Raw genomic sequence first — 21,902 nt, 5'->3', positions numbered from 1 at the left:
AGGTTTGAGTGAAGATTTCTTACTTTTTTTTTTTCAGTAGGATATAATGATTTTCAGAAAACTAAAATAAATTTGGGGACTGGAAAGATGACTTAGCAATTAAGAGTGCTGGCTGCTTTTCTAGAGGACCCAGGTTTGATTCCCCTCACCCACATGACAACTCACAACCATCTATTAACTCCAGTTCTGGGGATTTAAATGCTTTTTTTTCTGGCCTCCTTGGGCACCAGGTATGCAAATGGCACATGGAAATACATGCAGGCAAAACTCCCATAAAAAATTGTTTTTATTTATTTATTTATTTATTTATTTAATTCTTACAGTGTTTGCCTAAAGCTACAGAAGAGACTTTTAAATAGTATAGAATTTGGAAAAACAGTATGATTTTATTTGGAGAGCTTCTAAGCTACAAGGTGTCAGAGAAGTGGTATCTCATTCCCCAGATAGGAGCATAGGCACGCTTTGTGGATGATGACGATGGGGTTGCTGCTGATAGCCATGTTTTTGGTGGTCATAGTGTACTTCCGAGTGACATTAAGTTAGGCTGATACTCTTCAGGATTATTGGCAGTGAGAGGCTCAGGGAAGACTCCAGCCCTGTGGCTCCATCCTTAAATGTATCTTCCCCCTTGAAGCCTTTAGTTCATCACTGTCTCATCTCAGTGTTGGAAAGCAGATGTAGGGGATTTCCTAGTCTGCTAGTTATCCTGTAGATTAAGGAAACTGTTTTTGAGTAGTTTACATATGATAAAGCTCATCAACTTTAATTTTATAAGATTTGGAAAGCGTTTTCAGAGGCACAGCCTATAAGCACTGCCATGAGGTAGAGAGGACGTCCTGGTGTTCTGTCACCGTGGCCCTACCCCTTGGTCTCTGCAGCCAGTGCCTCCCTCAGCTCCCTTTCTGCTTCTCTAAGTTAGTTTTCTTCTATTCGCTCTAATCTTCTGTTAATTACATTTGTCATAATTGTTCTTTTACATATTCAAGTTCTTAAAAATGTCTTCTTGGTCTTTGTGTCACCCCACCCCTGCTTTTTCTCCTCTTTCTGCTTTATATTTCCTTCCATCCTTTTAGGCAGTATTAGCCATGTAATACCTGTATTAATGACCTCATGTGTGAATTTCATCAGCTTGAATATTTCTGAGTTGTTGACTCTCTTAGTTGTGGTCATGGTTTCCTGGTACTTCTCCATTGAATTCTCATTTTCTGAAATTTACATTTCTGGACTTGGTATATGTGTGTGTGTGTGCATATACACACACACACACAGACACACACACACATTGTTTGTTTGAACAAGACTTCATCAAAGCCTTGGGTTATACACAGCAGTTAGCCTGCTTCTGATGCACAGTCACTATGAGGCCCTTGCCACGGCCTTTCCTTCCTGACTGATGGAGATTGTTCCCAGCCTAAGTGGATCTGAAGGTGTCCTGTATTTCCTTCTAGGCAGGCATCCTCTCTAGCACATACAGCTCAGCATCAGCTACAGGTCCTTACCTGTTCTTTGTACCTGTGTGTAGCTTGTCTTGGCTACGTTGTGGGTTCTTCTTTTTCCTACCTTCTATTCCTCCAGTTTTACCCAGTCTTAGTTAGGGTTTCCCTGCTGGGAATAGACACCATGACTAAGGCAACTCTCATAAGATAACATTTAATTGGGGCTGGCTTACAGGTTCAGAGATCCCAGTCCAGTATCATCAAGGCAGAGAAGCATGGCCACACCCAGGCAGGCATGGTGCAGGAGGAGCTGAAAGTTCAACATCTTGTTGGAGGAGACTGGCTTCCATGCAGCTAGGATGAGGGTCTTAAAGCCCATACCCACAGTGACACACTTCCTCTAATAAGGCCACACACCTCCTAATAGTGCTATTTCCTGGGCCAAGCATATTCAAACCACCACACCCCCTATCACTAGATAGGAGAGAAAGGAAGAAAGAAAGAAAGAAAGAAAGAAAGAAAGAAAGAAAGAAAGAAAGGAAGGAAGGAAGGAAGGAAGGAAGGAAGGAAGGAAGGAAGGAAGAAAGGAAGGAAAGAAATCTGTGAATCCAATTTCTTTTTTCTTTGCTTGTAGCTGGTCTTTGCTACATTGTGGGTTCTTCTTTTTTCCACCCTTCATCTCCCTGATTTTACCCTCTGTCACTAGATGGGGGGGGGGGGGGGGGGGAGAGAGAGGGAGAGAGGGAGAGAGAGAGAGAGAGAGAGAGAAAGCTGAATCTAATTTCTTTTCTTTTGTTTTTTCTTTGAGCATGACTGCTAACAACCTATAACCACAGACCCCATCTATTGGGGATCTAGCCTTTATATACTCTCTGAAAAATTCCCATAATTCTCACATAATTGCAAAAACAATCTAAAGCTGGCAAAACCGTGCTTCTGCTAGAGCGTGAGGCAAATCATAGCTGCTGGGGTCAGTTCAAAGCAGCTCCATATCCCCACACCTGAGATTAAAACTAAAACTCTTTCTTACAATATTTCTGTGTTTTTAAAGAAACCAAAAACTCAGGATTTTCACTACACCTATGCTGTAGGCTTTGGCTTTTATGTCTTTACCTCCTAACCATCCCTCTCTTTCAAGCCAGTCTTGACAGGACATCAGGATTCCACCTGGCCTCCTCCACATCTGCCCATGGAAATTTCTGTGGCTATGCCCTGATGTTCTAGAAGCTCTATGCTACACTTTCTTCCAGAGTCTGCTGTGCATCACACATTTTTTTCTGGCTTCCTAATTGTTTAAGGCAGATCTTGTTGCCGTTTGACCTAGAAACTGGAGCCTCCCCCCCCCACCAGTGCTGTCTTCTCCTTTGGGCACTTCGCAGCTCCTGCTGCTGCATTAGGTTGAGTAGCTTCTGGCAGGCAGGGTGATGATGAACATGAGTGTGCTACTGCTTTGGGCCATGTGACCGTCATCTTGGCATTGTTGTGGAATGTGTTAAGCAGCATTTGGGATTGGTTCTGTGTGAATATCGGCGATGACCAAGTGTCCTGTGGAAGCTCAAAGGATAGGAGTCTGCCAGAGGATGATCTTGTCACAGGAATTTTGGGGTTTTCCAAAAATGTAGCTCATATTTTCAGGCACTAAATCACCTAATTAATTAAAGCTGTCATAGTTTTTGGTGCCTGACGTTGTATTTGTTGCTTAGTGGGGTGTTTCATGTGTTAAAGACTTTAACTATCTTTTTCCTTTGGTTTCCAGGGGTCTGGGAGGAGAGCTTATGAGACAAGCAGGTAGGTCTGGGCCCCGAAGCTGCTGTTCTTCACTTCAGTATGGGGGAAGAGTATCTTGAGGTCAGGCTAGACCTCCCAGTAACAGGTGGTAGCTGTTCCCTTCTGTTGGAGATCTTGCTACTGCCCCTGGCTTGCTCTTGTCCCAGGGGTATGCAGACATGCTTCCTCACCTGGTCTAGTATATCTAGTTACTCCAGTTCAAGCTGTGGGATCTGATCTGTCTTACATGCCACAGGACTGGTAGCTGTGGGTGGGCCTAGGGATGTATCAGCTACAGATTTCTTTGTTATAGTAAGTACTGCAGAACAAGGAATGGTTTCTCAGATTGTATGTTAATGTTCACAGAGATCTCACAGCATCATCAGGTGAATAATCCCTAGTTAGTTGAATGTGATAGGAAACTCAGGTTCTTGCTAGCTTATCTGGGTCTCAAGTTGGGCCAGTCATTGGTTGATCATTCCATCAATTTCTGCTCCATCTTTACTCCTGCACATCTTGTAGGCAGGACAGATTTTGTGTTGAAGGCTTTGTGACTGGGTTTGTATCCCCCTCCATCTATTAGACGTCTTCCTTGGTTACAGGAGATGACAGTTTCAGAATCCATACCACTCATTGCTAGGAGTCTTTACCTAGAGTCACCTCAGATTCCTGCGAGTTTCCATCATCCTAGGTTTCTAGGGAAATCCCAGAGATTCCCTACTACCACGACCACCACCAGCTCTCTCCCTCTGTCCTCCCCACATTTGATCCCTTCTGTTCTCTTCTACCACATTCTTTGCCTCCCAGTTCCTTCCCTCCAGTCCCAGTGTTTATTTTGTTTTCCCTCCTGAGTGAGATTCAGGAATTCCCCCTTGTGCCTTCCTTGTTATTTGTCTTCTTTGGTTCTGTGGGTTGTAGCATGGTTAAACTGTAGTTTATGACTAATACCCAATTATAAGTGAGAACATTACATGTTTGTCTTTCTGGGTCTCAGTTCTTCACCCAGAATGATCTTTCCTAGTTCCATCCATTTGCCTGTAAATTTCATAATGTCATTGTTTTTAATAGCTGAGTAATATTCCATTGTGTAAACGTACCACATTTTCTTTATCCATTCTTGGTTGAGGGACATTTGAGTTATTACCAGTAAGGCTGCTGTGACCACAAGTGTCCTGGCAGTATGGTGGAGCATCTTTTGGGCATATGCCCAGGAGTGGTATAAGCTGGGTCTTGAGATAGAACTATTTCCAATTTTTTTTTAGAAACCGCCAAATTGATTTTCAGAGTCGAATTCAATTGTATTAATTTGTACTCCCACCAGCAATGGAAGAGTGTTCCATTGCTCCTTATCATTGCCAGCATGTGCTGTCACTTGAGTTTTTGATCTTACCCATTCTGATGGGTGTAAGATGGACTGTCAGAGTCATTTTGATTTGCAGTTTCCTGATGACTAAGGAGGTTAAACATTTCTTTAAGTGCTTCTCAACCGTTATAAATCCCTCTGTCAGGAATTCTGTTTAGATCTGTAGTCCATTTTTAACATTGGGTTATTTGGTTTGTTGATGTCTACTTTCTTGAGTTCTTTATATATTTTGGATATTGCCCCCCTGTAGGATGGAGGGTTGGTGAAGAGCCCTTCCTATTCTGTTTTTTTTTTTTTTTTTTTTCGAGACAGAGTTTCTCTGTATAGCCCTGGCTGTCCTGGAACTCACTCTGTAGACCAGGCTGGCCTAGAACTCAGAAATCCACCTGCCTCTGCCTCCCAAGTGCTGGGATTAAAGGCGTGCACCACCACCGCCCGGCCTGCCCTTCCTATTCTGTAGGCTGTCATTTTGTCCTTTTGTTGGCGTCCCTTGCCTTACAGAAGCTTTTCGGTTTCTTCAGATCCCAGTTATTAATTGTTGATTTTAGTGCCTGAACTGTTAGTGTTTTGTTCAGGATGATGTCTCCAGTGCCAGTGAGTTCAAGGTTATTCCACATTTTCTCTTCTGTCAGATTTAGTGTATCCAGTTTTATGTTGAGGCTTTGATCTACTTGGACTTGAGTTTTGTGCAGTGTGATAGCTAAGGATCTGTTTGCTTTCTTCCACATGCAGACATCCAGTCAGACCAGCAACATTTGTTGAAGAGGCTTTCTTTTTTCTATTGAATAGTTTTGGCTTCTTTGTCAAAAATCAAGTGTCTGTACTTTTATTATACAGGATTGTTTTTTAGCTCTTCTGGAGTTTTGTTTTTCCACATGAAGCTGAAAATTGTCCTTTTAAGTTCTATGAAGAATTGTGTTGGAATTTTTATGATAATTGCTGTAGATTGAATCTGTAGATTGCTTTTTGATAAAATGACCATTTTTACTATGTTAATTCTACCAATCCTTGAGCATGGGAGATTTTTCCATCTTCTGATATCTCCTTCAGTTTCCCTCTTCAAAGATTTGAAGTTCTTGTCATACAAGTCTTTCACTTGTTTGGTTAGAGTTACGCCAAGATATTTTATATTTGTGGCTATTGTATGGCTATTGTTTCCCCAATTTCTTTCATAGCCTGTTTATCATTTATATTAAGGATGAAGGATGAGTACTGATTTCTTCTTTCTGTCCTTCCTTCCTTCCTTCCTTCCTTCCTTCCTTCCTTCCTTCCTTCTTTCTGTCTTTCTTTCTTTCTTTCTTTCTTTTTTGAGTTAATTTTGTATCCAGAACCTTGCAGAAGGTGTTTATTAGTTGCAGGAGTTCTCTGGTGGAATTGTTGAAGTCACTTATGTATACTACCTTTATCTGCGAATAGCTGTGCTTTGACTTCTTCCTTTCTGATTTGTATCCCCTTGATATCTGTTAGTTGTCTTACTGCTTTAGCCAGAACTTCAAATACTGTATTGAATGGATGTGGAGAGATGGACAGCCTTGTCTTGTCCTTGATTTTAGTGGAATTGCTCTAAGTTTCTCTCCTATTTAATTTGATTTGGCTATTGGCTTTCTGTATGTTGCCTTTATTGTGTTTAGGTGTGTACCTTGTATTCCTGATCTCTCCAAGACTTTTTGTTTATCATGAAGGGGTATTGGATTTTGTCAAAGGCTTTTTCATCATCTAATGAGATGATTATGTGGTTTTTTTTTCTTTTCATTTGTTTGTATGCTGGATTACATTGATGGATTTTCATACATTGAACTATCCCTGAATCTCTGGGATGAAGCCTGCTTGATCATGGTGGATGATGGTTTTCATGTGTTCTTATATTTGGTTTGCAAGTATTCTATTCCATTTTACATGGAAATTCATAAAGGAAATTGTTTTGAAATTCTTTCTTTGTTGAGTCTTTGTATGGTTTCAGTATCAGAGTGACTGTGGACTCATAAAATGGATTTGACCATGTTCCTTCTGTTTCTATTTTGTGGAATAATTTGAGGACTATTGTTATTAGCTCTTACTTTGTAAGTCCAGTAGAATCCTGCACTAAAACCATCTGGCCCTGGGCTTTTTGTTGTTGTTGTTGTTGTTAGATTTTTAATGACTGATTATATTTCCTTAGGGATTATAGGTCTATTTAAATTGTTAAATTGTTAATTGTTAATTGCTATTTAACTTTAGCAAGTGATTTCTATCAAGAAAATTGGACATTTTGTTTAGATTTTCCAATTTTGTGGAGTACAGGTTTTTTAAGTAAGACCTAATGATTCTTTGGATTTTCTCACTGTCTGTTATGTCTCCTTTTTCATTTTTGATTTTGTTAATTTTCGTATTCTGTCTTTGCCTTTTAGTTAGTTTGGCTAAGGGTCTGTCTATCTTGTTGATTTTTCTCAAAGATCCAACTCTTGGCTTTGTTGATTCTTTGTATTGTTTTCTTTGTTTCTAGTTTATTGATTTCAGCCCTGGGTTTGATTATTTCCTGCTGTCTATTCCTCTTAGGTATGTTGCTTCCTTTTTCTCTTGAGTTTTCAGGTATGCTGTTAAGTTACTAATATGAGATCTCACTAATTTCTTTATGAATGTGATAGGGCTATGAACTTTCCTCTTAGCATTTTTTCCTTGTGTTTCATAAGTTTGGGTATATTGTATATTCATTTTCACTGAGTTAATTTCTTTCTTTCTCTTCCTTCCTTCCTTCCTTCCTTTCTTCCTTCCTTTCCCTTCCTTCCTTCCTTCCTTCCTTCCTTCCTTCCTTCCTTCCTTCCTTCCTTCCTTCCTTCCTTCTTTTTCCTTCCTTCCTTCCTTCCTTGACCCTAGTAGTCACTAAGTAGAGACTTGTTTAGTTTTTCTGAGTTTGTAGGTTTTCTGTTGTTTCTGTTGTTGGAGTCCACCTTTAATCCATAGTAATCTGATTATATGCAGGGAGTTATTTCAATTTTCTTGTCTCTATTGAGACTTGCTTTGGGACTGAGTATATGGAAGAAGAGATATTCTACTTGGTAGTGGACTTATGAAAACGATGTCTATTGGAATCATCATATTCTCATGTATCTGACCTGTGAGGCGTGCCCATCAAATGTATCATGGTGAGTGGCCATCAGCAGAATGTTATGGGCACATATTTGCTTTACATTTTTATATAGTTTTTGAAGAATTACAAATTATTCAGAAGAAAAACCATTAAATGTGTTTTCATTTTAGTGTAGTACATGTGAAGAGACCAGCTGGGCTGTTGTAGCAGTGTGAGGAGGAGGGTAAGCAGGCATTGACAAACAGGGATCAGGGATGAGATTAGGGGCCTGAGCACTGACCCCCAGGAGTCACCATGGACAGGTGGTGGAAGGAGAAGGGGCTGGCTATGCCCACCTGTGTCACCTGTGTCTGTCCTTGGTCTGTTTCTTTATAATAGAGGCTTCGTTGCTTAGCACTATGCTTCAGGAAGTTTGTCCTGGTCCTGTTGACTGGCATGAGAGTTTAGGTTTATAAACAAATAAACTGACACTTAAAATTCTCTTTCTGCATTGCCATATGATGTCGTGTGTGTGTCTGTGTGTGTCTGTGTGTGTGTGTGTGTGTGTGTGTGTGTGTGTAAAACAAGTGGGAATGGCCAGCACAAGGGAGAGGCAGGTGTGAGCATCTCAAGTTGGGTGGTCAGGACAGGTGATGGACCATGCAGGCTATATCTGGCAGAGACTGACTACTCTGAGGTATGGCCCCTTTCTGCTAGTTTCTCGCCAGGCTCCTTTCATGTACAGCTCCTCTTCCGCTGATAGACGTGTTCAGATGTTATTGCATTTGACCCACTACCTTAAGTTGTCTTCTCTATGTGAATTAACTCACATGCCAGCCTGTTGTGTTCCTACCCCTGGATACAGTTAGTATTTTATTATGTCACAAATCAAAACTGCAGCACTAATAGATGACTCGCATTCACCAGAACTCCATCCAGACCTATCTTTGAGGGCAGTGGACTTTACCGATCTGATTCTTAGGACTGCACTGCATTGCGCTTCTGTAATGATCTTGTGCCTTGTTATGTCCCCAGACGTCCTCCTGCCCTATGGATTCTGGGTGCTCATCTGCCTTAGACTTGTGGTGATTGCCTGCTCACCTCCCTTATACCTGTGGTCTCAAGATGCCCACCCTCCTTAACACTTATGGAACCTGCATACTTATCCTCTATCTATAAACCCCAGGGGCTCACCTGTCCTATGCCTGTGTGCCTCTAGGTGTTCATCCAGGCCCTCTGATTATGCAGCCATTTGAGACTTTGTTCTTTGGGGAATGTATATTTGGATCCAGGATAGCCATTGCTTCCTAAGTGGTTGCTTTTGTTTGTTTTGTTGTGGTTTTGTGAGACGAGACTGACCTCAGGGCCTAGATCATTGAACTTCTTTCATTGCTATTGCAAAAATCAGAAAAAGCAGAAAAATATCAGAAAGGCTTATTTTGGCTTGTGGTTTGATGAAACAGTCCTGTTGCGTGTATTTTTAGAAACATGCTTTTCCCGGCACCATGGCTGCGCTACCAGCCCACTCTCTTTTGCTACACCTGGATTAGCTGGATCTTCACCACCAGCACTGACATGGCTTCTCTTTCCTACCTGCCGTATGCTCCAGGAGTCCAGCCCCTGCCAAACACCTCTGGCAACCCACCCTCAGCAGAGATCTTACATGATTGCAAGCATGACAGAAAAAAGCCCTTCTCTCTTTCCCTGCATCTCTCTTTTCCTCCTAGGACCCAGAAGTCCCACCTGTACCTTCTGCCCAGCAATTGGCTCCTGGCCTTCCTTATTAATAAGTCAAGAACCAATTGGGGAATTAGACCTTGGTACCAGCACCTCCCCTTACGCAGACCCATCATGGCAGGGGAAAAGGAAGCAAGAACAACTGTAGTTGTAACTGTAGGAATGTGAAGAGCTGGTTACATAGCACGTGTGATTAGGAAGTATAGAGATGCGGTGATGTTAACATTCCATTTTATTTGGTCATGGACAGAAAACCATGCAACGGTGCTGCCCACATTCAAGGTGGATCTTTTCTCCTCTGGGAAGCTTCTCTAGAAACTCTAACAGACTAAATACAATCAAGTGATGGACTAGATTATCCCAGGGCCCAAGTGAGGCTAAGGTGCTCCTCCACTGAGCTGTCCCTGACTTAAAGTGTTCTTAACCTTATTGGATCTCTGAGTTCACACAGGTTCTGTGATCAAGATAGGTCTGGAGTATCTGCTTCCTAGTATCCATCTGGGGAGATAACCTGGACTTGCTTATGACCTGGCCAGCATGAAAGGTGGGAGGAGAAGTTAGGTACTGGTTATGCACTGTTGAAGATGTAGTCAGGTCAGCTGTAAGAGTCGCTTTGGGAAAATAATGTGTTTTTTCTTTTTCTTTTTCCATAGTGTGTGTCTTAATAGAGAACTTGTCGCTTTCCAGAATGCCCTTTAAAGGTGACACCGTTATTGGTAGGTGCTTTCCTCAACAACACAGATAACATTTCCTAACACTGTTATTCAAGCTCAAAGTAAGAGATGAACCTGCTGGGTGGGTGGATGATGGATTATAGTTTAAAGGATCACAGCATTGCTATTGTCTTGAAATTGCTGCAAACTCCTGTCATCCTCTTCCAGAAAGGGCAGGGAGTCTTTCTGGGCTCCATCATTGGCTGTGGCTCTGCCTGTCACCATTGTACCCAATCCTTGGCATTCCTCTCCCAGATAGATGAAAGTCTAGATGACCAGGTACTTATTTATTACCTAAATAGTCCTATTGCTATACAGAGGGCAGTCCTCCCCAGGCCTACCCTACCTTAGTCTAAAGTTATTAATTTTATTTAGCCGGAGAGAGTAAGTGTATCTCAACTCATTTAATGGATGTAGTTGAGCTGAAGTTGGGTTTAAATTGTCAGTGATCAGCAGAGATTGAAGGAGAGAGATACGAAAACATCATTTGAAGCTTGCAACTGTAAACAAAACAAAAAGTTCCCAAACATGATGTGCAAGTCTTTGGTTTACAGGGAATTGCATTTTTTTTTCCACAGTGGTGGTGGAAGCAGGGTGCTGGGGAGCTGACTTTGAGCAGCCTGAGGTGGGCTTCTTCCTAGAACTGGGGCCCTTGGGCTTTTGTGCAGTCAGAAGAATGTTCTCTCAAGAGAAGTTACCATCTGCTCTAAGAGTAAGCAGGGGATGTTTGTTCTCAGTGTCAGCGGAGTATTCTAAGGTAGTCTGTTTCTTTGCTCTTTTGGCAGATGGTTGGCAGTGGCTGATAAATGACACTCTGAGGAGTCTTCACCTTGTTTCAAGCCATTCCAGACAACAGATCAAGGTATGCTAAGCAAAATCTCTTTCCCCTGCACAGAGAGGGACACTAATGCTGTCCACACTGCCTATCTCAGTGGCCTCTTCAGGCACTAACCTGACAGTCCTCAACACTATCATTGGGCCTGCATGTCTTGCACAGGTAGGCTCTGATGACCATTGGTAACCACAAACTTTACTCTTTCTTACTATACTTTCTGTCTTTACCAAAGTTGTTTTCCTCTATTTGAGAGTAACAGTTTGCGTAGGTCATGCCTGAGTGCTGCTGAGCTGTATGTGAGGTTTGGAAAGTGTTCACATGAAGATGAAGAAACCCAAGAGCCTGTGCTTGAGCAACTAGACACTCAAGTTCACGTCCATGCCTGGGGTCAGGGGCCTTGCAGAAGCAGAGCTGTGACATGTGACACATTTGTTAGGCGCTGAGCTGTGGTTGTTGATGTTTTAGAAAGGCAGTGATGTGCAGGCAAGGAGTAGAAGCACAGTCATGCTTACATGAGTCCTGCCAACCTGTGTGTCCTCCTTTTTCGTTTCTTGGCCAGCGTTATCATTCTGTGGAAATCTGGAATTGTGGCAGTTTTCCTCCTTAAATTTGTAGGCTTCTTGGTTGATGTCTCTATGCATAAAACACTATGCATGATCAAGTCCCACCAGCCATGATTATGATACTCTTTGCTGCTTGATTAGTACATGTGGCATCTATGTGGTGTACTGAGGGGTCTTCCCAACGCTGATCTTCACCCTGTCCCTCCTCAGTTCCTCTCTCCTTAGTTTTGGGGAGTGGTTGGATAGTCTTGAATTGAATTGGAGTCATCTACTGCAGACTGTGGAGGTCAGGATCCAAGGATATGCCACGCCACCTCCTAATCTGTGTGACACTGCATCATCTGGCTTCCATGAAAGTTACTGGGGCTGAGATTGGTTCCAGATGCTCTCTGTTCCGCATACCCTTTTGTTTGAGAAGCCGATAAACCCTCTAATTCTGTGAACCAGGTTCTACCCGTGCTGTTTTGAGCCCTTGTCCACATAAAGAACACACTCTGTCCCCACATTCCTTCTGCTGGGAAGGGAAAAAAATGTTTTGTTTTATGTTAACTCTGCCATTTGAGAATACATAGAAATTGTACTATATGGAAGAAGCAAAGAGTTCTCACATTAGGTTTACTGGTGCAGAGGATTTAAAGTGATTGATACATCTGACAAGTGCTAAAATAAGCCAGAGCGTGACAGTGACATAGTTTGATTTTTTTTTTTTTTTTTTTTTTTGTTTTTTGTTTTTTGTTTTTCGAGACAGGGTTTCTCTGTGTAGCCCCGGCTAACTCGGTAGACCAGGCTGGCCTCGAACTCAGAAATCCGCCTGCCTCTGCCTCCCAAGTGCTGGGATTAAAGGCATGCGCCACCACCGCCCGGCTTGATTTTTTTTTTTTTTAACATACCCACTGTGCCCTATTGTAGTGACTGAGGACTTTTCAGACAGACACACTTTCACTCATATCTTCTTCTGCTTTAGGAGGTGGCTGTCTCTGCCCTGGCTGCCCTCTGCAATGAATACTACATGAAGGAGTCTGGGGAAGCAGACTCTACCATCACAAGTAAGTGAGCTGTATGTTGGGCCTAAAGCCGGGATCTATGGTATTGGCAGGAGCTGGGTGAAGCTCAGGAGGCTGGGCTAGGTTGACCTGAGAAGCAACCCTCTCTGATCACCTTTCTGGAGTTAATCTCTTAGACCCATCCAGCTGATATCAGGCAACTGGACTATGGAAGGGGGAGGAGGTTTCAGTTACACAGTAGGCTTCACGTCGCTCCTCCTGAGCCACTTGGGTTCAGGACATGTCCTTAGATCTATCCAGACATCATAGCCGCCTAAGGAAGCATCTTAATCTCTGAATAGGGAACTTCACTGAAGTGTGACTTCCTAGAGACTCTTCATAAAAGTCTCTTGTCCAGTGATTTACATTTACTCTTTGTGATTTTGCAAAAATATAAAAATGCACTGGAATTATATCTTCTGGCAGATACTTTTTATGTATGGTGTCTCTCTGTGTGTGTTCATGTTTGTGCACTGAGGGCAGAGGTTGGTGCTGGGCATCTTCTTTAGTTTTGTTTGTTTGTTTGTTTGAGATAAGGTCTTTCTCTGAACCTGGGGCTCACCAGTTATGCTGGCCAGTGAGACTCAGGAATCCTCTTGTCTGCCTTCCCAGTACTGGGATTATAGGCATAAGCTACCATGCCTGGCTTTTTTACTTGTTGGGGATTTAAACTCAGGGCCTCATGCTTAAACAGTAAGCACTTTACTAACTGAGCCATCTTCCCAGCTCCCTTGCAGACTTTTTTCTGTTTTCCTTTTTAAAATATTTCTTTTTTATTTTACATATGTGTGTGTTTTGCCTGTGTATCGCTTGCGTGACTGATGCCTACAGAGGCCAGAAGAGGATGTCAGCTTCCCTGGAAACTGAGTTAAAGATGATTGTGAGGTGATGGCAGACTTAAATCTAGTCATTTTTTACAGTATTTATTAACCACGGGCCACTTTATGCATTGATAGTAACATGTTTGTTTATACATAGTCTGTATTTTAAAAGTAGAGCAATAATTCTCATTTTACTTTTTTGATTCTTCAGCTGACAGCAAGAGGGTTTATTGTACACAAGTTACACTTGGCCACAAGAGAGAACAGAACTAGTCCAGAATGCCAGAGGTCCGGGGCAGAGGGCCAGCAGGACTGGTTTTGGTTGTAAGAAAGGCAGTCATTTTCCTAGGTGATCTTGGCGAGGTTGACATTCCAGGGTCTACAGACTTAGTACCAACAGCAGCATACAGTCCCAACAGCTTGTCCCCAGTGTCCCGAGCCTTCGGCATCCCTCACTTCTGCTCCCTCAGGCTTCGTGAGTGCACAAGCTGGGTTCTACTTGGACCTCTGCCTCATCTTTCTTCTCTTGAGCTTCAGCCTGCGCATTCTCTTCTTCCGCCACTTCTGCTCTCATGGCGCAGGAGTCTCAAGGAAGATGGCGCTAAGCCCGACCTCATTTTACTTTTCAAACAAAGTACCTTGGCATATCTGTTGATGATAAATGGTGTCCCCAAATAACCATTGGTGCGTTGAAACATGAGTAGACTAAAAAGAGCCCCCCACCCCCTTACATGGCTACTGGAGTGAATTTACGCTGATATGTGTGAACTGACTGAGAGTGTTATAGTTTCTGCCCCCACATCTGAGGTTGGATAAGAGTATATTTCTGGGGTTTCAGTGAATGAGTCCTAGCAGCCACCGATGGCCAAAATCTGACTGGCAGGACTCAGGGATGGTATCTGCCTCCTTGGCACCTTACTGGGGTGGATTGTGAAAGAAAAGAACTGGCTAGTCAGTTTTGAAATTCTCCCCCTCATCCTGCTCTGACTTCCTAGGCTCGTCAGTTCCTAATTCTCCTCTGAGATCTTTGATCTTGTCACTGGGGCACAAATGGCCCCATGTGCTTGATCACTGTTGCCATTGCGCTCTGCTCTTCTTGCCCCAGAATTTGGGACACTTGGTCACAGTATCCCAAAGCTTTACTGTCAGCGTGAAACTGTATTCACTCCTTTGTCAGTGGACTCTTGTTATTAGGGTGTTGTGTTTATCATAAACATTTATGTTCTTAATAAGTAAAGGTGAGAGTTCTCAATGTGTCTTCTGTTCTTATAACTGTCTCAAATTTATTTTCCTAATAAGAAGCCATGTAGTTAAAATTCCCCATGAAAGCCGGGTTTGGTAACGCATGTCTATAATCCCAGCTGAGCTATTGTGGCTTTCAATCCATGGGCAGCTCAGAGCATTGGGAATTCAAGATCAGCTTGGTTTAAATAGAGACTTTGTTGTCCCAAACAAACACAGATGCAAAGGGAAAAATCTTAAGGAAACCTCAAAACTACCTTATGCAATTTTTCTTGTATCTTATGTATTACTTTGAAGGTATGTCTGCATCAGAGCATTGTCCTGGCTTACCTGGTACATCTAAATTGTATTTCTAAGGGGTCCACGAGGCAGCGACCACTTCTGAACACTTCTTTCTTTTCAGAGGAGCTGATTCCACAGTACCTTGCTGAGCTCCAGAGCCCAGAGGAGATGACCCGTTGTGGCTTTTCCTCAGCCTTGGGTGCCCTCCCAGGTTTCCTTCTCAGGGGCCATCTGCAGCAGGTGAGGGTGCCAATAGCACCACAGGGGCACAGATGTGAAGGGCTGGCAACTAATCTGCACACCTCAGGTTGGGAAGGAATTCTCAGAGGTATGAATGTGGCCATGCAAGGCAGTGGCTGTTGGACCTGGACTCCAGTATGTGGGCTAACCTGCTCTTGCAAGACACACTTACAGAGCTGTGCTCAAGTTTGTAGGGTGGGAAGGCACTGTCTGAAGAAACTGTGGCTGCCTAGATGAAAAAACAGTAGCCTCTGTGCAGTAGCTAGTGCCCCGAATGTACCTTCTGTTCTTATAACCATCTCACCTTTTTCCCTAATAATGGAGCCATGCAGTTAACATTCCTTCTGAAGCTCCATGTGCTTTAGGTAACTTGTGTCCCACTGTGTTTATAGACATGGTGTGAGGTAGGCTGGGTATGGGTAAAGGCTGCCAGCCCCCTGTTTCAGCCTGATGCCTAATGGACCTCTGCCTGCGCCTCAGAATATATCATGCATTATTGTTTTGCTACCTTTTGGGACACTCTTACCATCATGGCAGTGGCAAGCTGGAAAAAGCAAGGTGGTCCATGGTCTGCCCTGTTAGGCACCAAGTAGACCTCTTAGCCTTACCAGGCCCCTCATCCAGCCCTTTTGATCTAGAAAGACCAAGACATATTTCCTCTGCTGGGTCCACCATTCAAAGGCTTGAGTTGAGAGGTTTTTTTCATTTCTTACATCTGGGTTGTCACCCCAGGTGGCACATGAGGCGCCCTCTGCCTCCCTCGGTATCCTTTTCTCACATTGTCTCATGTGCTCTGGTGTGGCCTGCTCTCTTCCCGTAGTCTGACCTTCTTAGCATCCTGTATCACCTGCCCTGTGTAAACTCTGCACATGCTTCCAGTCTGGCTCTGGAGATTTTCCTTTCCCCTCCCACCTAGTCCACTAAGCTTATGTACTTTCCCCCCTCTCAGTTCAAACACCAGGCTTGGTCTTGCCAACTCACCCCAAGTTCCTCCTGCTGTTTGTCCTTGCCATACAAGCTGGAATGCACTAAGACAAACTCTCTACTTTGCTTCTATAGAAATGGGTGTCCTTTCTTCCTATGGGACCAGACAGTTTTTGATGATGTGCCAATAGGCCTCTTTACCCTTGTACAGAGCATAGTATATCTGTCATAATAACTGCACTCACCCTGGGGTTTATCCACTTGAAATGTGGCTAAAAATGAAAGAGATTTTAGAACTGAACTGTCAATACAAGACATACTAGCAGGAGCTGGAGACATGGCTCAGTGGTTAAGAACACTGACTGTCCTACCAGAGGTCTGAGCTCAATTCCCAGTAACCACGTGGTGGTTCACAACCTTCTATAATGGGATCTGATGCCTTCTTCTCTCTGATGCCCTCTTCTGTCATGGAGTCATACATGCAAAAGGAATATTTATGTGCATGCATGCATCCATACATGCATAAATAGAAGTAGTAGCCTTGGGCCTACACAGTAGCTCAGTGAGTAAATCACTTGCTGGGCTAGCCTAGTGATCCAAGTTTGACCCCTAGACCTTATATAAAAGTAGAGAGAACCAATTGCACAAAGTTGTCCTTTCACAACCTCCACATACAGGCTGTAGAATATTTGATTGTACACGTATACACACACACACACACACACACACACACACACACACACACACACGGAGATGGGTATATACACATTTTTGCTCATTTTTTTGTTGGGTTCCAGAATACCAACTGTTCCCTCTACAAGATGGAAACAATTGACAGGAAGGTCTTGTAGGGATGGGGCCCGATCCATGGCGGTCACTGGGGTTTGGTGAAGCAGAGAGGAAGCTGTGAGATGGTCTCGTGTCATCACGTCCTTCCAGAAGCTGTATCAGGTCATGTTGCCTTGTGTGGGAAGTGGCTTCTGTGAGCTGCCTAGCAAGCCCCACCCATGGCTACTGTGTCCTGTGGCTCTCATCTCTGTCTGAAAAAGAAGTGTGTTGACAGCCACACTTGGTGATACACACTCACAGCCCTGAGGATGGTGAGACAGGATTCTCAGGTTCAAGGCAAGACTAGGCTACTTACTGTGACTGTCTAAAAAAATGTGTTTACTTTGTAGTAATACTTCTTTTGGGGACCCTCTTGCCTTTAGGTTCTCTCAGGTCTGGGAACAGTCACCTGTACTTCTGCCAAGGATGTGAGCTTTGCTGAGGCCAGGAGAGACGGTTTGAAAGCAATCTCGAGGTGAGTGAGCCTCTAGCCTGGCCGGTGGGCATCCACAGGCACCACATGGATTACCTTTTCAGGCTAGCACAGAGCAGAAATGTGGAGGTGTTTTCAGAGCATTGTCTGCGAACATCTTCACTTGAAAACCACCTCAGAAACTGAGGAACTCGTGATTTGAGGCTAGCCCTGGCAACATTGAGGCCTTATACGGAACCAAACAGAAACAAACCAAGCCATCATGTGGGCCTTGGAGCAGCACAGTGGCAGGAGTCTTGTTCAGCTTGTACAAGTCTGTGGGTTCTTTCACAGTACTGCTGAATAAATAAATAAAGTGGACGAACACTTGAGTGTCTCAGTGACTTCTGTGTGTAGATGCAGTGTGTAGGGCCGTGTGTGCCTCTTCTAGTCCCCCGTGGTCCTGAAAGCCCATTTACTCCAGTCACTTCACACAGCAGTAGTAACTGCATCGGGTGGAAGAGCGAGCCAGCTACCTTGCAGACTGTGGGGGTGGTGAAGGTGACTTCACAGTGAGCACCATTCTGTATCTGCAGTGGGATGGGTGCTCTGCCTCCCTAAGTCTGCCCCTGAGGCTCCTCTGACATGCTGAATGTTCCCTCAGCAAGATACTTGAGGTCATTGTAATGTGAAGGATGAGCTCACAGACATGCATATTTTAATTTCAGAATTTGCCAGACAGTTGGTGTGAACACACAGGGACCTCCAGATGAAGTCATATGCAGAGAGAACATCTCTGAAGTTTATGCTGCATTGCTGGGCTGCATGAATGATTACACCACAGACAGCAGAGGGGATGTGGGAGCCTGGTAAGGACAGTGTTTGTAGTATGACTCCCCTGCTGCCTCATAAATGCTCTTACACAGGGGAGGGCATGGCATGGCATCTCACGGTACCCAGGACTTGAAACAATAGGCATTAAGTCATTGTAGAAACTCTCATAGGGGCTGTCTGCACTGATGTCTCAGGTAAGCAGCAATGAACTTGCGCTTTGCTGTTCTGCTGCTCAGGTATCCATTGTCCCTGGAGTCTGCCCGATTGTCTTTTCTCTCCTCCTGTAGGACAAGGTTCTTGCCTGGGTCGCACTCACATTCCAGAAACTCAAGCACTTGTCGTGTGACTGACAGGTCCTGAGGTGTCTTCACTTTGTACTTTTTTGTTACTGCTGCTCTTCTTTGGTTGTATAAGTGTTTATTAGTCTGTGTTCTGCTCATTGACTCTTATTTATTTTCTGCTATGAAGCTCATTTTATAGTTTTAATTTCATGTAACATTGGTCATTAATTTACATTTGCACCCTTTTCAGTGTCTGTCTGCTGGCATTTCCTATATTCTCCTTCATTGTAAATATATTTTCCTCCACCCTAGGACATCCCCCTTCAGGTCGATCAGCTGTTATGGGTTGAGTTGTCTGGATATATCTGTGTAGACACAGGAAGGGTTTCCCTGTGGCTGACCTCAGTCTTATCAGAGCCTGGTAAATGGAGGCTCTGAGGGATACCATGGCCATTTCCAACCTTACCAAGATCTCCCCCAGCAGAGCTGAAATGCCGTGCAGGCCCCAAAGCTGCAAGCGGCCCTCACCTACCTGCTCTCCTGTAGTGTCCCTTTGCAGACCCTTCTAAAATGTGCCACAGAGTTAACAGCAGGCAGTAGCCTAAGCTGGCATTGTGAAGCCAGCCCACATGTGGCCAGTGACTTGGGTCTTTGATAGATATTGGCAGGTCCTAGACTTCTTTTCTGAGGCCCCTGAATTCTCAAGAGACTTGGCTGACCTAGATTCCTTCTTGTAGTTCAAGACTGAAAAATTGTGAATGTTGAGTGTTTTTTACATGGAATATGTTAACAAACATCTATTTATCCAGTACAGGGCACTGAAGACAGACCAGAAGAACAATTCCACCTAAGTCTAGCTTAGAGGGTCTTGCAGTTACTTACAGGAGCATAGGTAAGGGGTTACTTACATAGGTGACTTAAAGGCAGCTGGATCACTGAAAAGCACTCCCTAGCAGAGGTGACAGCTCATAAAAACTGCATCTCTGGAGACTTCTGCATTACTTGTAGGAGTGCCATCTCCCCAGCAATTTTTACTGCTTTTATACCTCACCTTGGCAGGAAGCTCTGTGGATCCTGAAACATTCTGAGCTTTTATTAGCTTCCTGAGCCTTATAATGTTCAACAGCTTCCTTAAGGTCTCCCTCCTCCCTTCCAAAGCAATTTCAGTTTGGAATAAATAGTTATACAGCAGTGTATTTCTTTGCAGTCTGCCTGGCACTAGGACACCCTTTGAGCAAAACAGAAAGGACCAGTGTGATGGGGTTCTTCCCCAGACCTGGTCTTTAGGACCTTACCAAATGTGGTATTTCTTCTGTCTTAATTTGCTCTGCAAAGGGTGGACCTCCAGGATTCTGCTCCTGGGGGGGTCTAGTGCAGAATTACCAGTAGTGAATGGTACAATTCCAGACACTTTTAAAAATATTTTTCACTTATCTTTTGAGATTATAATTACACTACTTCTGTTTCTTTCCTTTCTCCAAACTCCCACCCATAGACCCCTCTCCTTATTCTTTCAGATTCATGGCCTCCTTTTCCATTAGTTGTTGTTATGCGCTCTCTCTCTCTCTCTCTCTCTCTCTCTCTCTCTCTCTCTCTCTCTTTCTCTCTCTCTCTCTCTGTGTGTGTGTGTGTGTGCGCGCGCGCGTGCACATGTTTCTCCCACTCTCAGCATTCCTTAGTTGCCTGTAGTTCTTTGTGTAGGATTGAGGCCTCCTGGGCTTTGCCCACCCCAATCCACACAAGCATGTCCATTGTCCTTGTTCAGCTCAGCTTTAGGCAGTGATTTTGTTGGTGAGACTGTATAATCTCATAGCAAAGTACCTGTTCCTCTGGTTCTCACAGTGTTTCTGCCTCCTCTTCCACAATGATTCCTGAAGCTTAGAGGCTCCACAACTGCATTTTGAGAGGTTTCCTTGATGAGGGGTGAGGACTGCACTTCTCTGTGGGTTTGAGGACCAATGTTTAGATGTAGTTAGAGATTCTACTAGTATAGTGGCAGTTGTAGGTTCTCCTCCAGGATCCCTGACTTCACAAGCCTTGGATGGTTGGCTGGGCTTCCAGTATAAGACTTAATTTCCCTTTGAGCAGGTGTTAAATCTAATTAGAGGCCTGTTAGTTACATACACAGAAGGAAGAGGGTAGAAACACTAGTAAGGAGTCTGAAACAGTCATCTGGAATTACACGATGTTCCCTCCAAGAGCCAAAGACTATCTAATAAAAACCCTAACAAGTCACAAGAAGCCTCTTTTGAGTTGTTGGTCAGGGTTGTCTAAGAAAGTCCTAAAATATTATAGGCTCCTGCTATTGCCCTTGATTGCCCTCCAGAGGTGGAAGGTAAGTCCCTACTGCTAAAGATATCATGAGTTTCAGACTCCGGGCCCAGAGGCCTGTGAGCTGGAGCTGACCTGAAAACCTCCTCCCTGAGGACTAATTTCCATGGTACCAGAAGGCTCTATGCAAGCTTCCACAGGAGGGCAGTAACCAGCAGCTGCCCAGCCATGGGCATATGTTATGAACTATAACAATCAGCATGGCATGATAAACCCTGTGGCCACATTAGTGGCACACATACCTTGACACTCCTTTTTGTTGTTGCTGTCTTTAATTCAACTGTATCTAGACCATTCTCAGAGATTCCAGTTGTTTTTGAAATTCTGACCTTTTTACTTACTTTGCTCTATATTCTTCATATTTGTTAGATATAGTTATTGTAAAGACTGTACATTTGATCAATCTATTTTTGTTGCTACTGTTATTTGGGTATTTGTTATATTTTATGTACTATTTATTTAGTTCTTAACTGAATTTCCTAAGCTGTAGTTAAATTGCAGGGCTTTGTGTTAATAGCTTTCTTTCAGCCGGTGGTGATAATAGGCATCCAAATACCACTGAGATCTGCTGTTTTCACCTCCAGGTCACTGAGAGCAGAAAGGGCTTTACAGAGAGGGTCCCAGGTCTGTACCGATCTGGTGGTATGCATCAGGCTCTGTGATGATGGTTTCATTAAATTGCTCTTGCTCCCAGAATTAAACAGCATTACTGAGCGTATCTGTGGGTGTTTTTTACCAAGAGGCCTTCTGAGGCTCAGGTTTCAGCTCTTTTTTCTATTCATGTGCTCAGCAAGTACAGCTCCTCTTGTAGCTTGTTTCTGCTGTAGTATTTGGAGCCTCATGTTGTGTATCACAGCTTAAGAGGTGGCAGGCAGTATGAAGAAAATGCACAGGTTACCCCCACAGTGTGTCTGTGTGTGCTTTGTAGTTGTGCACCTGTAGATGCTGGCACTTTTCAGACCTACCTGTGTCCCTGGCACACTTCACAGGTGTGCGCCTGTGTCCCTGGCACACTTCATAGGTGTGCACCTGTATCCCTGGCACACTTCACAGGTGTGCACTTGTGTCCCTGGCACACTTTGCAGGTATGCACCTGTGCCCCTCAGCACACTTCGCAGTCTATCACCCCTTTGTCCTCTGGCACTTTTTGCAGATGTGATCCCATTTTCCCCAGTGTGCTTTACAGACATCCCTCCCCACATCC

At 43.8% G+C, this 21,902-nt stretch overlaps 1 protein-coding gene across 1 annotated transcript in view; it reads left to right on the top strand.

Annotated features, from left to right (window-relative positions):
* The window catches only part of Tbcd (tubulin folding cofactor D), a 167,658-nt gene that overhangs the window by 131,829 nt on the left and 13,927 nt on the right, over nt 1-21,902 (top strand). The window contains exons 23-29 of the mRNA XM_028787874.1: nt 3,193-3,224; nt 10,003-10,065; nt 10,848-10,924; nt 12,425-12,506; nt 14,970-15,088; nt 17,224-17,315; nt 17,981-18,121. Coding sequence (XP_028643707.1) covers nt 3,193-3,224; nt 10,003-10,065; nt 10,848-10,924; nt 12,425-12,506; nt 14,970-15,088; nt 17,224-17,315; nt 17,981-18,121 — 606 coding nt within the window. The remainder of the gene's footprint in view (nt 1-3,192; nt 3,225-10,002; nt 10,066-10,847; nt 10,925-12,424; nt 12,507-14,969; nt 15,089-17,223; nt 17,316-17,980; nt 18,122-21,902) is intronic.

Source organism: Grammomys surdaster, unplaced genomic scaffold (assembly GCF_004785775.1).
Source record: "Grammomys surdaster isolate TR1022 unplaced genomic scaffold, NIH_TR_1.0 125688, whole genome shotgun sequence".
NCBI classification, from domain to species: domain Eukaryota; kingdom Metazoa; phylum Chordata; class Mammalia; order Rodentia; family Muridae; genus Grammomys; species Grammomys surdaster.
Note: the sequence above shows the minus strand (reverse complement) of the source record. Positions and strands in the feature narration are given on the sequence as shown.